General features: G+C 42.4%; 1 protein-coding gene across 2 annotated transcripts in view; it reads left to right on the forward strand.

The window, feature by feature from the left end:
* Window positions 1-13,243, forward strand: part of myo1ea (myosin IEa) — a 52,187-nt gene that overhangs the window by 37,308 nt on the left and 1,636 nt on the right. The window contains exons 16-28 of one of the 2 annotated variants that reach the window (XM_041965579.1): window positions 1,851-1,932; window positions 2,131-2,237; window positions 3,418-3,516; window positions 3,881-4,025; window positions 7,245-7,359; window positions 7,449-7,618; window positions 7,717-7,862; window positions 9,653-9,799; window positions 10,072-10,229; window positions 10,634-10,723; window positions 10,816-11,020; window positions 11,856-11,891; window positions 13,003-13,172. In XM_041965579.1, the coding sequence (XP_041821513.1) occupies window positions 1,851-1,932; window positions 2,131-2,237; window positions 3,418-3,516; window positions 3,881-4,025; window positions 7,245-7,359; window positions 7,449-7,618; window positions 7,717-7,862; window positions 9,653-9,799; window positions 10,072-10,229; window positions 10,634-10,723; window positions 10,816-11,020; window positions 11,856-11,891; window positions 13,003-13,172 (1,670 nt within the window). The remainder of the gene's footprint in view (window positions 1-1,850; window positions 1,933-2,130; window positions 2,238-3,417; window positions 3,517-3,880; window positions 4,026-7,244; window positions 7,360-7,448; window positions 7,619-7,716; window positions 7,863-9,652; window positions 9,800-10,071; window positions 10,230-10,633; window positions 10,724-10,815; window positions 11,021-11,855; window positions 11,892-13,002; window positions 13,173-13,243) is intronic. The other variant, XM_041965660.1, reaches the window with a different exon arrangement.

Genomic DNA, 13,243 nt, shown 5'->3' on the forward strand with positions numbered 1-13,243 from the left:
TAGCAGACTTTTGCACTATTTGTACACACAACCTGCTGATCTTTTCTTCTCTGTCCATAGCTTTGAGTCAGATGTTCAAAATCAAACAAATACCAACGTGGGAGAAAGCCAGAAAGGGGATGGAATTTGAAAAATACCAACATGAAAAAACACAGAATAAATAATAAAATAACAAAAGCCATAGGCGAAGACACATGCAAGTTAAAATAACTTGAATGCTAAGCGGTAGTACGTGTCAGCTCAAGACCAGGCCTGACTGTCACCACATTTTTATATGAGCTTTCAAAGCAAGAACAGCCGACACAGTTCAAAAGGAGCTGAATACTCGGTGCCTGAATGGCACACATGGTCATCGCAAAAGTGAGAAAAAACTTCACATTATTTTGCTTTTCATTCGTGAGGTAATCTCGACAGGCCTCTTGAATATGGAGCCTTTAAATAAGTCATTTTAAAGCGTTCAGTGTACAGCAGAACTGCTAAGGAAAAGCTAGTGGACATCATCGTTAATTTCTATTTACAGCTCTACGTAAAATGTTGGCGTCATTCAATCTCAAGGGAGAGTTTCTGCTCCGTCTTAAAAAGTGGGTGTAGCACTTTTCCATAATACAGGAACTCGCTGAAACGCAGGCATGTGAGACTTGAGAAAGAAAAAAAAGTCTTAATTGATGAGATACTAAATCATTGTCATGAATGGCAACATTGTGGCTCAGTTCGCAGCTGCTGCAGCAGCTTTAAATATACCTTTGTCACAATTAAAACCCCCGCTTTCCTCTCTTTTATCCTTGTGTATTAAGCTCAGCGAAGACATTAGAAATGAACCTGTAGTGTGTGTTTATCTGTTAACTCAAAGGAGCTCAAAAGCACAAAGCTGCGCTACTTTTCCTTTAAGATATCCTTAAAATAAGTTGAGTGCCTGTGTTCAGTTGAGAGAAAGCTGAGGATATGGAAACTTCACAGATATCTGCTACATTCTGACCTGCAGCAACACAACAGCAATGATGATGATGGTGATGATGATATAAAACACAGCACCTATAAATTTAAGAGTGAATAAAAATGTCACTCCTTGAAATCCAGTGTAGATCAGCACTGGTTGTTATTGTCCATGTTATCAGCCTTTTGGGAGCAAGGAAGACGTTTAATGTCAGGCTTGCTGTATTTCAGTGCTGATGTTTTGTTTCTTTCTCTGGATTTTGGAGACATGCAAATACAGATGTTACCTTCTCAAGTAAAAAACTGTTATCAAATGCTGGCTTAACTAAGATGCTCCGCTATTAATCTTTTCATAGACACTGTCAACTATCTACGCTTCACAAAAAAGATCATTTACTCCCTGTGACGACAGAGAGAAAAATGCTGGATGAAACACACACAGACACTGATCCATGCCCATTTCTAACATCCTTCTTTATGCATTCTCATTATAGGGCCATATTTCAACCAAAAATTATTCATTATTTTGTTTTATTAAGCTTGTTGTCAAGTAATAGCATACATTCTTCTATACAGCAGTGGCTTTTTGCTGCACAGAAAGGTGTTTGTACAAATACAGCACAGTGCGCGCGCACACACACACACACACACACACACACACACACACACACACATCTCTTGTTTTCCCACCCGCCCCCAACTCAGACCTTCCCAAGTGCTTCAGGAATTTAAACCAGTGACCTTAGTCAAAGGTCCTTGGTTGTTTAATCATTAACTGCATTTTTGTTTTTGGCTGCCAGGGAAACTTGACATTATTTTCCGGTCTAAAGCACTTTGTTTGTACTGAGGTGAGGATGAAACCGGCCCCGTCTGTGTCTGTCCTAACTGCTGGTCTCCTCGCCTGTGTCCTCTTACAGCGCCTTCATCAGAGCACTGTTTCCAGAAAACCTCAACGCTGAAAAGAAGGGTCGACCCACAACCGCAGGCAGCAAAATTAAGGTGTGTGTTCAGCAACAGCGTGTACCTCTCCCTCCTCTGCGTCAGGATGTGGGAAAGGATCATGTGTGTGTTTGCTGTCCTTCAGCAGTCAGTCAGCAAAGCACAGCCACAACATTTTGTGTTTTCAGGACATCATTAATGTCATCAGTCTTGTCGTTATTCGTTTTTCTTGATCTTTGCTCTTACTCCATCTTTCAGAAACAAGCCAATGATTTGGTGAGCACGCTGATGAAATGTACTCCACACTACATCCGCTGCATCAAACCCAACGAAACCAAGAAGCCCAGAGACTGGGAGGAGAGCCGGTAAGTGACTGTGTCCCCTGTCGTCCTCACAGTCTCACGTGACTCCAACCGTCCAGAGCCTGCGCATATGTATCAAACACACTATCAACAAGTGCTTTACTCCTTCTTTTGGCGTAGTGTGAGAGGCTGAACTAGTTTGTCACATGTTTGTTCTGAGCAGGAAAGGCCAATTAGAGACAAAGATTCTTACATCTGCCATATTGTTCATTCTTTAAAAAAAATCCTTATATTTTACTCAATAATATCTTATTATAGAAAAAATACAAGTGCTTTAAACATTTTTTAAGTACTTGACTGGTGTAAAAACCTTAAAATCTCCAGGTCAGCAGCTGTTAGAGCAGCTAGAGAAAAAGTGGAGACCATAGATGTGCATGCAAAGTGGTGGCAAACAAAATCAGCACCACCTTTATTCTTGTTGTGCCCCCCTGGCAAATGCCAAGAAAGTAAAGTAATCATTCATCATGACCAATTATAATGTGCACGACCTCTTTGATTTAAGTCCAAAACTTGATAAACACAGTCTGGATCTGTAACCACTTTCACACTAAAGATAAACACTGCATCATTGTTCTGTTGTGTTTTTTTTTACTCTGTTTTCTGTCCATTTGAAGATCCAGCTTATGTGAGACATGTTTCAGACCCCCCCTCCCCTCTTTATCCCTTTGTTACAGTTTCCCGCTCTTTCCTCCCTGCTCACAGACTTTGGGCACTACATGTTCAGCTGCAGAGTGCTGCTGTATTGTTCAGAGCCTATAACCTTCCTGTTGTGAGTGGGGTGCAGGGCAGCTCGTTACTTAGCACTGGAACTGTTGTGTTCACAGGAAGTCTGATTGTACTAAGTAGTGCTTAAGGTCTTTGTTTGGGGGAAAAGTAAGCAAAACACAGCTGTTTTGCATACAATGACCTGTGATTATCCCTTCCGCCAGTAGAGTGGGAGCTCCATGTGCCGTATACCTGGTAAAAGGTGTTTGAGGTGAAATAGCTGATAACTCAAAACGCTCATAGTGAAGCTAGTTGTGGTTATAAATTAGAGTAAATCATATTAGGATGTTAATTTTTGGGGATATACATTCATGTTGCAGGTTGCTTCACACACTCTGGTGTGTGAAATGAGCGATTTTTAGGCAAAAAGGCCAAAGAAGTTTAATCCTAATCTTGATCCTGTCTTTTCTGTCTCAAGAGTGAAGCACCAGGTGGAGTACCTGGGTCTGAAGGAAAACATCAGGGTGAGGCGTGCTGGCTACGCCTACCGCAGAGTCTTCAGGAAGTTCCTCAACAGGTAACACGCCCACACTCACACTGAGGTGATATTTATTGACTGACCGTGATTTGGTTTCACCTGATATCTATGCCAGTACTGATCTTATTAAACAGCCAGCCATGACAGCCATGACACATTAATTACAGCTTCTCTGTCAATGGTTTTATGAACTTTGTTGCTCCTGTCCCAACTTGTTTGAAACGTGTTGCTGCATCAACTTCAGAATAAGCAGATATTTACAAAAATCAGCAAATGATGACACTCAGTTTTACACAGCATCCCACTTTCTTGGAATCAGGGTTGTACAGTATATAAACAGTATATAACCCTCCCATCCAAGCCCCTAAAATACTTTATCTCTGCTGAACTGTCTGGTCCTCAGGTACGCCATCCTGACCAAAGAGTCGTGGCCAACGTGGCGAGGAGACGAGAAACAAGGCGTCCTTCATCTCTTGCGGTCTGTCAACATGGACCAGGATCAGTTCCAGCTTGGACGCACCAAGATCTTCATTAAAGCTCCTGAGTCGGTACGTTTGTCTCGCCTTCAGACTGTCACACCGTGTTCTTACACCCTTTAGAACACAATATAAGACAGCCGTACAGGAAACCGAAGCCAAAGCTTGCAGCCTAACTTTTTCCCACGTTCTCCTTGTGCAGACGTAGAACTCAGACCACATGTCAGAACGTCTGCTGACATGCGAGAAGCCGTTTTGTTAGCAGGGAAAAACCTGAACTCACCATTTTTACACTAAACACCATAAAAGGGCACCAGTGTCCCAAATCGTGCTGGAGTCCCTGTTAGGGGAGGAGAGTGAACCCGACCCTTGTACCACGTCAGCACTGAGTCAACACTGCTCTGGAACTAAAACACAAGTACGAGCTGTGGTTGCGGAATTTGGGGGGGACATCGTAAAGGCTTGTCTTTTTCCACCATAACTACTTTTTTCATGATTCCTATGAAAGCAGCACTTGTGTGAAGCCTCTGACTTATTAACATTTGTACACATCGTGCACAAACGAGCGTGCACGTGCGCATACACAGCAGTATGTTTATAAGCTAATACACAGACATCTTAGTTTTAATTCAGGCCTTACAGCTGATCCTGAATGCCTTTACTTATTCATTGCAGCCATGTATGCCAAGAGCCCCCATCCCCCACAGCGCCGGGCTGACAGTCCAAGTCATTGAGGTGTGCTTATGAAACGCAAATATCACACAGGGCGGCCCGCTGAAAAGAGCTGCCAGGCTTCTCAAAACAAGCCTCTCTGTCCGATAAGACACTGAGCCCAGCTAATTAGTTATATGACTGAGGCGTTTTTTGTTTTTTTTCTCTTGGATGTAATAAGTGAAGTTTGACACCAAGCCAGATGTTGGAGAAGCGTTTCTTCTTCAGAGTGGTGATGGATGAGCGGTGGCTCGCTGTCTGTCAAAGCTCTCACAAGAGCTGCATTGAGGCGGAGTGAAGACCACAGAGACTTTATGTGTGACTCAGTTTAAAAGTGAGTTATTATAATCTGCTTTGCCATTTATAACTCGAAGCTTGACTTCTTCGCATTTCATATTTGTCACACTTAATTAGTCGATCACCACAAAAAAAAATAGCAACGAGTCTGATAATCAATCAGTTGTGTAGGTTATTTTTTCGAGGAAAATTGTTAAAAGTTCATTTTCCTTCTCAAAATGTGAGGATTTAATGTTTTTCTGTTACAGTTTTGTGTCATTATCTTTTTTTGGACAAAACAAGTCATTTTTTTCAACTAAATGGTTACTGTTGTCTTTATAAGCAGTATACAAACATCTAATAATTGGTTTCTAACACTATAATGTTGTTATAAGCAGATATAAGGACATTTGTGAATGTTTATTAATGTATAGTATTTGTTAGCAATTATAACTTCTCCATGAGGACATGTTTTATATTTTTGCATGTGTGTTTTACTATATTTTCATTAATTAACTGTTTTAACACAAACCTTCGCTTATGGCTGCCCACAGGAGGTGTTCATGAATACATTAATAAACGCCACCATCTGCTTAAAACTACATTATAGTGCGTTATAAAGCATGAATGAAATGTTTGTATGGTGCTAAACTGATAAATAAAGTGAGTGCTTACTCACTTATTAATCAATTAATTGCATAAATAAAGGATACATTTATTTGTAATGAAAATAATCATTAGTTACAGGTATTACAAAGTTTGAAACCTTTGTTTAGCTCCAGCTGACTTTAATTGTTTCCTCTTTGAGCTAAATGCATCACTGAGTCATATTAATCAAAAACTCCACCTGCTGTTTGTTCTCGGATTCGTCACCTGGGAAGTTCGATCAGTCTTCTGGTGAAAAGTCTCAGTGACTAACTGGTGTCACCGTCTCAATCAGTGACTCCGTGTGTTTGTCCCCTCACGGCCTTCGTGGCCGAAGTTTGATCTGCTGTGTGTTGGTGTTGTTTGGGGTTTTGTTGCTGCCTCCCGTCACACTGCGGCCTGTGGCTGGCCGTGCTGATGCCAGGCCTGTTACAGCAGTGGGCAGGATGTTTAGTCTGGCAGGGAGGGCAGAGAGTGTGATTGCGTGTCTAGAGGCCCATCAGGAAATGACAGGGATTGGTGAGAGGTCTGGTGGTCTGTTGGCCCAGAGTCAGCTCCTTGTGCAGGAAGTGGTGAATGACTTAATGGCCAAACAGAGAGTTGTGTTAATAATAATAAGAGCTGTATTAATTATACTAAACAATATCGAACAATGTGTTTAAAAATATTATGTAGGTCAAATGGTACAAATTTTAAAGTATTCCAGTAGACCTAATGCAGAATATCAATAAGTTATCAATATGTTATCCTACTTTAAAGGATGGATTCACATTTTTTTTTATGTGTGTCGTAAAACAACACTCATTTTTATTCCTCCTGTTCAAACTGGCCAATAGAAGTTAAAGCCAAGTGAAACCTGCCCGTTCCGTCACTTCACAGCTGATTCACACCGACCTCACGGGGACTCGTTTGCTGCTGTGAGCATAATAAGAAAAGAGTCCATTTGTACGAATGTGTGGAGACACCAGGAGGCAGTGAGTTTTTTCCAAAACAAGACAACGGCTGCTCAACGTGCAGCAGACTGTAACTTTGGAGGATGTTTCAGACTGTTGAAGCCTCATGTTAGCTTCAGATAAACTTAGAATGAGGATTTTGTCCTCCTCACTTCCTTTAGACGCACAGTGGGGTTATTTTAAATGGTCAGAATGAACAGAAGGAAGGATTACTGCAGGTAAAAACTGCCTCAGTTCTTATATGGGCACATGACTGTTGCTTTAAGACAGGAAGACTTGAACAGCTGTGAACCTATTCTTTGATACGGTACCTTTTTTAATTATTCCTATTGTTTTTAAGCTCATTTTTGTTCTTTAAATTTGAATCAGCAGTGGAACTGAGGGTGGTTAGTTAATTCATAAAAAGAGAAAATATAACAAAGTGGCAAAATAAGATATTAAACAGAAAACGGTCCAGCTGTCAGACAGCAACAGAGCCTGTCCAGCATTGAGGAGTAAAACCTTCATTCTCACACTGAAAAGCAATAAGTGGAATTTCTCAGTGGAATTTGGAGCAGATATGCGGCTGTGTGTTTTTGATTGTACGCAGGCATGTTCAGAATGTATGTGCAGTCATTCCTTCCATTCAGTCCGTTCAGGTGTGTTTGGGTTTGTGCGCTGAGGTGTGCCTGTCTCTCACTGTGCGTCTCTTTGTCTGTGCTGGCAGCTCTTTCTGCTGGAAGAGACGAGGGAGCGCAAGTTTGACGGCTACGCCAGGACCATCCAGAAGGCCTGGAGGAAATACGTGGCCCGCAAGAAGTATGTCCAGATGAGGGAAGAGGGTGAGTGGAGTAGCGTCTTTTACAGCTTTATTCGTCTGTCCGTCTGCCTCTGTGTCCATCTCTCACTCTCCTCCTCTGGGTTTTCCTAGCCTCTGACCTGCTGTTGAACCGGAAGGAGCGACGGCGACACAGCCTCAACAGAAACTTTGTAGGTGACTACCTGGGCATGGATGACCGGCCCGAGCTCCGGCAGTTCCTGGCCAAGAGGGAAAAGATCGACTTCGCAGACAAAGTCACGAAATACGACCGCCGCTTCAAAGTTGGTGTCCATCAGTCTGCAGCCTGTTTCTGCGGCAGCTGACGAAACGCTTGTGATTAACGTTCTGCTGTTGTTGTTGTTTTTTCGGCTGTGTTCAGGGCATTAAGAGGGACTTGATCCTGACCCCGAAGTCTGTGTACCTCATTGGAAGGGAAAAGGTGAAACAGGGCCCAGAGAAAGGGCAGGTGACCGAGGTGCTGAAGAGGCGGATTGACGTGGAGAAGATCTTGGCGGTGTCTCTCAGGTACAGAGGAGTCACTGCCTTTCATCACACAGTTCCCTCAAAGCTGGAACAAACTGGGTTGTAGTATTTTAAGTGTGGTGAGAGCCACAGAAGTCATGCTTTGTCCCACAGAGCATTTATGACCACAACATACTCCAAACAAAAACGTTCCCCATAAACACGTTTGCTGCTCCTTCAGCTCCCGCTGCTACATCATCTCCTGCTTTCCAGCAAATTCAAGAGTCAAGATTCAAGAGTCTTTATTGTCATTGAGCATGTCAATGAAATTTTCATTGCAACCCCCATGTTAGGAACAGATAGTAAGAAAGATAAGAAGACTAGAAAGAATAAAATTAAGATAACTACAATAAAATAAAATAAACCAACATGCAATAAAAATATTCGTAAAGCAATTAAAAATATAACAGAATGAAAATATACTAAGGCAATAAAATATACTAAACAATAAACAATAAAATATGGAAGTGAAATGTGCAAACAGAATAAAATATACAAGCAGAATAAAATATACACAGTGAAATGTACCGACAGAATAAAATATACCAGTCAGCTTCTGCTTTTAGGCTTATTTCAACAACAACATTCAATGTGTGTTAATTCAAGGTTTTTCCCAGATCATGGACAGTCTTTGTCAAGCTTACACGAATTGGTTGAGTCCACTCAAACAGCCATTAGTTTTACAACATTTGGTCCTTGACTGAAACAGCGTATTGCAATGAAACAAATTCACTGTGGCTTAAATGTGTTTTGCCTTTGTAACTGAGCTGCTGCATGTTGTCCTCTTCCTTTAAAAAGAAAATGTCTAAGTTAAATGAAAGATAAAAAAAATACAGAAGTGTATTTTAACCTACCTCACATGTCCAAACTCCATCCCACTCTGCTGAATGCGGGACCCAGAGGTCTCCAGAGGCATTGTGGGTGCTGATGACCATACACTGCATACACAGGGAACATGTGCTGTTGTGAGCATATTAAGAAAAACATCTATTTGTGCACGTATGTGAAGATACCAGCAGGAAATGAGATGTTTCCAAAACAAGACATTGGCTGTTCAGCCTGCCGCAGATGGAGGACGTCGGCTTATAGTTTGTGGACATTTAACTGCGAATCTACTTCAAAGCCACAGTCTGGATTTCCAATCACACAAGTTCCCATGTTCCTGTAAATGTCACAAAGGGGACGCTGAAAACATGTGGAGTGTATTAAACCCACCTCTTGTATATCTGCCTGTCCCTTTGTGTGTGCAGGTCTCGCAAATGTTGCTGAAACGATACGCAGGCAAAAAGAATGTGGACTAGTTTACTGCACAGAGAAAAAGAAAATAAAAGGAACTGAAAGACTTTCGGGGCTTTGTTGTTGATGGGAACGCTGTGTAACTTGTTTTAGAAATCACAGAGCTGTCGGTGCGAGCATGTGGCTTTTGAGTCACTGGGGTAATACGGACCAGGTGGAGCAATGAGCGAAAGCAGGAGTTGTAAAAAGCTCATCAGAGAAAAAACTCCACTTCACTGGGAGGAACAAAGTATCCTTGTGTGGGTTACGGCCACAAGCTGTCTCCCCTCTTCAGATGTGAGCTGCTTTGTGAGGCCCCTCTCTGTTCCTATGCAAATGTGAAAGATGATTCTGACCCTCCATCTTAGCTTCCATTAAAGCAGAACAGTGAAGGTGCAGAGCGTCTTCACAAATTGAAAAGGCAATCTTACATGCATTTCGTCTCAGATTTGTTTCACGTCACGGCCGATTTGGGGATTTCAGCGTCTCTGTGACATGTTGACGTTCGTGTTTTTCAGCACGATGCAGGACGATTTCATGATCCTGCACGAGCAGGAGTACGACAGCCTGCTGGAGTGTGTCTTCAAGACGGAGTTCATCAGCTTACTGGCCCGCAGGTTTGAGGAGAAAACCCAGAGGAAGCTACCACTCAAGTTTAGTAACACGTAAGTAAACACGTAAAATAAATCCACAAGCTGAACAGGAGTTCAAACAAGAAATCCCAAATCAACTACACCTAATAGTGTCTGAATTTCACTGAACTGAGGATGAGTAATCTAACCTTCATTGTGAGTAAGTCAGCAGCTCAGAAACGCTCGTTAAGCAGGATCAGACCCCTCAACGTAATAAATCCTACTGAAGGGACCATTTAAAGAGAATGTAACTTTGGCTTGAGCCCTTCGAAACTTTCCCTTCCTTTCTCTTTTTTGTCCCTCAGACTGGAGATGAAGTTGAAGAAGGAGAACTGGGGCTTCTTGAGTGGCGGCGGCTCCAGGCAGGTGCTCTTTGTCCAGGGTCAGGGAGACATGCCTGTCCTGAAGCCTTCCAGCAAATCTCTGCAGGTCAGCGTCGGCCCCGGGCTCCCGAAGAACACACGTGAGTATTAACGTTAATCGCTATGAGCTGTGGTAACGGTTAATGTACCTGACGGCTGCACTCGAGTCACCTGATGAAGTCATGAATCGACGACATCGGACAAAAATCGTCACTCGGATTTGAGCCTTATGACTAGAAAAACTTGGCAAATATTAGCAAATATTTTTACTCCATTTCATTTAATTGATAACTTCAGGTACTAGTTCTTGTGCAGATTGAGATTAATAAAACAAAATATAATCAATAGAAAAATTTTGATGTACTCTTATAGCTTAAGTTAAGACTTTATTGATCCCACCTCATCATCACTTCATCACCTCTTTATGTCTTTGATCTAAAATGATATTTTCTTCTTTAATCTACCTGTTATGTTGTTCTTAATTTGTTGAAAATCTCATCCTCAGGCCCCACCAAGAAGAGCTTCACTCAGAGTCGCTCCAGTGCGTCCAGACCTCACCAGCACATCCCCTCTCGGGCTGCACCGGGACCTCCAGGTACAGTGTTCACATCGCCTTCTTACATCCACGTGGACTGTCAGAAACACAGCGAGACCCGTCTTTACCTTTTCTCTTTTTTTTTTTTGCAGTTGCTCACCAGAATGGTGGCCTGAAGAACACCAACCACGTAGCCAATCAGAGGAACTCGCAGCACCACAACCAGAGGCATCCCTCACCCGGCAACGCAACGCGGCCCTTCCTACCCAGCAACATCAACCAGCTGAAGGAGCGAGGCGGCAGCCGGCCGCAGCCCAACCTGGACTGTCTGAAAGTCCCCGATCAAGGAGCCGCGGGGTGAGAAACTGACACAAACACAGTACCGCACAGTATGTAGAGCAGACAGAATCCCACACACACCTGCAGGTAACGTGAGGACAAAGGACGTTACTGCTCCCGTACAAACATGAATCATATTAAACTGAACACAGTATCAGCATTTGGCCGTGCTTCCTGCAGACTGGTGTAAAGATTTTGGAGACTTTAGCCTTCGACATTTTTGCAGTTCTCTAATATTCTGCAGGTGATTTGGGCAGTTTTTGAGATCTTCTGCACCTTTGACGCCTCAGCTGTCAAGTTTCACATCTCACATGTCAGTGTTTTTGTTGAAACGTCACTGCAGAGAAATGAAAATCTGAGTGTCACAAAGAAAACAAAACGTGTGCAGTGATGAGCACGTTTTTCAGCTCCAGGACTGAGTTTGTCGGGTCTGGCCTGAAAAGTGTTGATTGTCATTTTCCTAAAAGACCAGACAAGCTTTTCTATTTCCATCACGGTGACGCCTGTGACTCACATGAACACTTTAATAGCTGACGTATGTTGTTCATTATCATTCAACCCGACTCAGCTCAGGCTGGTATTTGGTACGTACACTGTTGTGTCTACTCTGTATAAAAAAAATGTATTAACACACATAAGAGCATTTGTATTTGACATATTTTTATTTTACTTTTTATACAATTTAACAATATAGTTGCAGCATAATTGCTGAATGTGATAGGATTTCAGGGCAGAACAGTGCAGTGTCTCACGTCGCATGTATGCACATTTACACCTTTACAGACGCACACTAATATACACACACTCGTGTTTCTGTAATTTGGCATAATTTGGATGATTTATTCTTTTGTAGTCATGGAGACAGACGACCAACTTCAAATGGAGGAATGTGAGTTGGGGTGTTTGCAGTGTTTTGGGTGGTGGTTCAGGACTAGAAAAGCTGTTGATGCTTCTTCTCTTGCACATTTATGGGTTTTAACTGCAAAGTCGGCAAAAGTTCAAGCTCTCTGAAGGAGCCCGACTGCAACTAATACTTGATCTTCTGCCGCTGCTCAGTTTTTTTGGTGTTAAAATGGGAATTGTTTTACGGTTCATCTTAATGCAACAGATCTTTCATTTCTGGAATGAAAGATCCTTGAAGGGCGTTTGTAGTGAAAGTATCGCTACTGTGCTCCTCTTCTGATGGCTCATTTCAATCAGGGATCTGTTTTATTAAAGAGATGAACATTGAGGATGAAAGTTGCTTTCATGTACCTCGCTGGAAGGCATCATTATTTTTACTCAGTAAAAGCACATATTGCATATGTGTAAACCTTTCCGTGGTCATCTTGCTGCGGTGATGCCACTTCTGAGTTATTTGATCCTCAGTTAGTTGAGCAGTTCAGTTGTTCTCTCTCAGTCTTCAGTATTACATTTGCCATTGTGTTCAAATACAATTTGAAAAGATAATACGCTGTATGTACAGTACACATACAGTGGATAAGTAAACTAATACAGTACACAGAATAATGAACTGACTCTGGATCAACACTCTCTGCTCTGAAAAGCTTCATAAAACTTGAAAGTTAAAGTGTGGACTCAATCACCATCTTGTGGCTGTTTGGGGAACAACTTCGTTCTGTTCAGATGCAGGCAGCTTTATCCACGCTGCACAAATATTTCATTCTGCTCCCATAATCTGACGCGTGTGTTTCCAGGACGATTTGCACTTGCTGTCAGATGAAATAAAAAAAAGCACACCTTGCTTTTACTTTGATCAGAATGTGTTTTTGTGACAGCTGTGCATAAATCTGAATCGTCAAACTGGAGTCAAAACAAGATGGTGATTTTGCATGCACACGTAATTCTGAGATGTACTTTGTTAAAGTGTAATATGAGATTAAAGCCTCACCTTTGTCTGATTTAACTTCACAGCCACTGCAGCACAGTGAACTGAATCTTTGGTCCTGCAGATGCTGACAGCTGTGTGGTTTCCCTCTTCTTTTCTCGTGATGTTTCAGAGCCCACAGACCATCAGCCAGCAGGCCTCCGCCGGGTGGCGGACGACCCAAACCTGCACCCAAACCCAAACCCCAGGTGCCCCAGTGCAAAGCGCTGTACGCCTACGACGCACAGGACACGGACGAGCTCAGCTTCAACGCTGACGACGTCATTGACATCATCAAAGAGGGTAAGCGGCGTTTAGGTGGCTGGATTTTATCCTAAGATCTCAGTCAGATGTCAGCTTGAAAAGCTAATCTG

Source organism: Chelmon rostratus, chromosome 1, assembly GCF_017976325.1.
Source record: "Chelmon rostratus isolate fCheRos1 chromosome 1, fCheRos1.pri, whole genome shotgun sequence".
Classification (NCBI taxonomy): domain Eukaryota; kingdom Metazoa; phylum Chordata; class Actinopteri; order Chaetodontiformes; family Chaetodontidae; genus Chelmon; species Chelmon rostratus.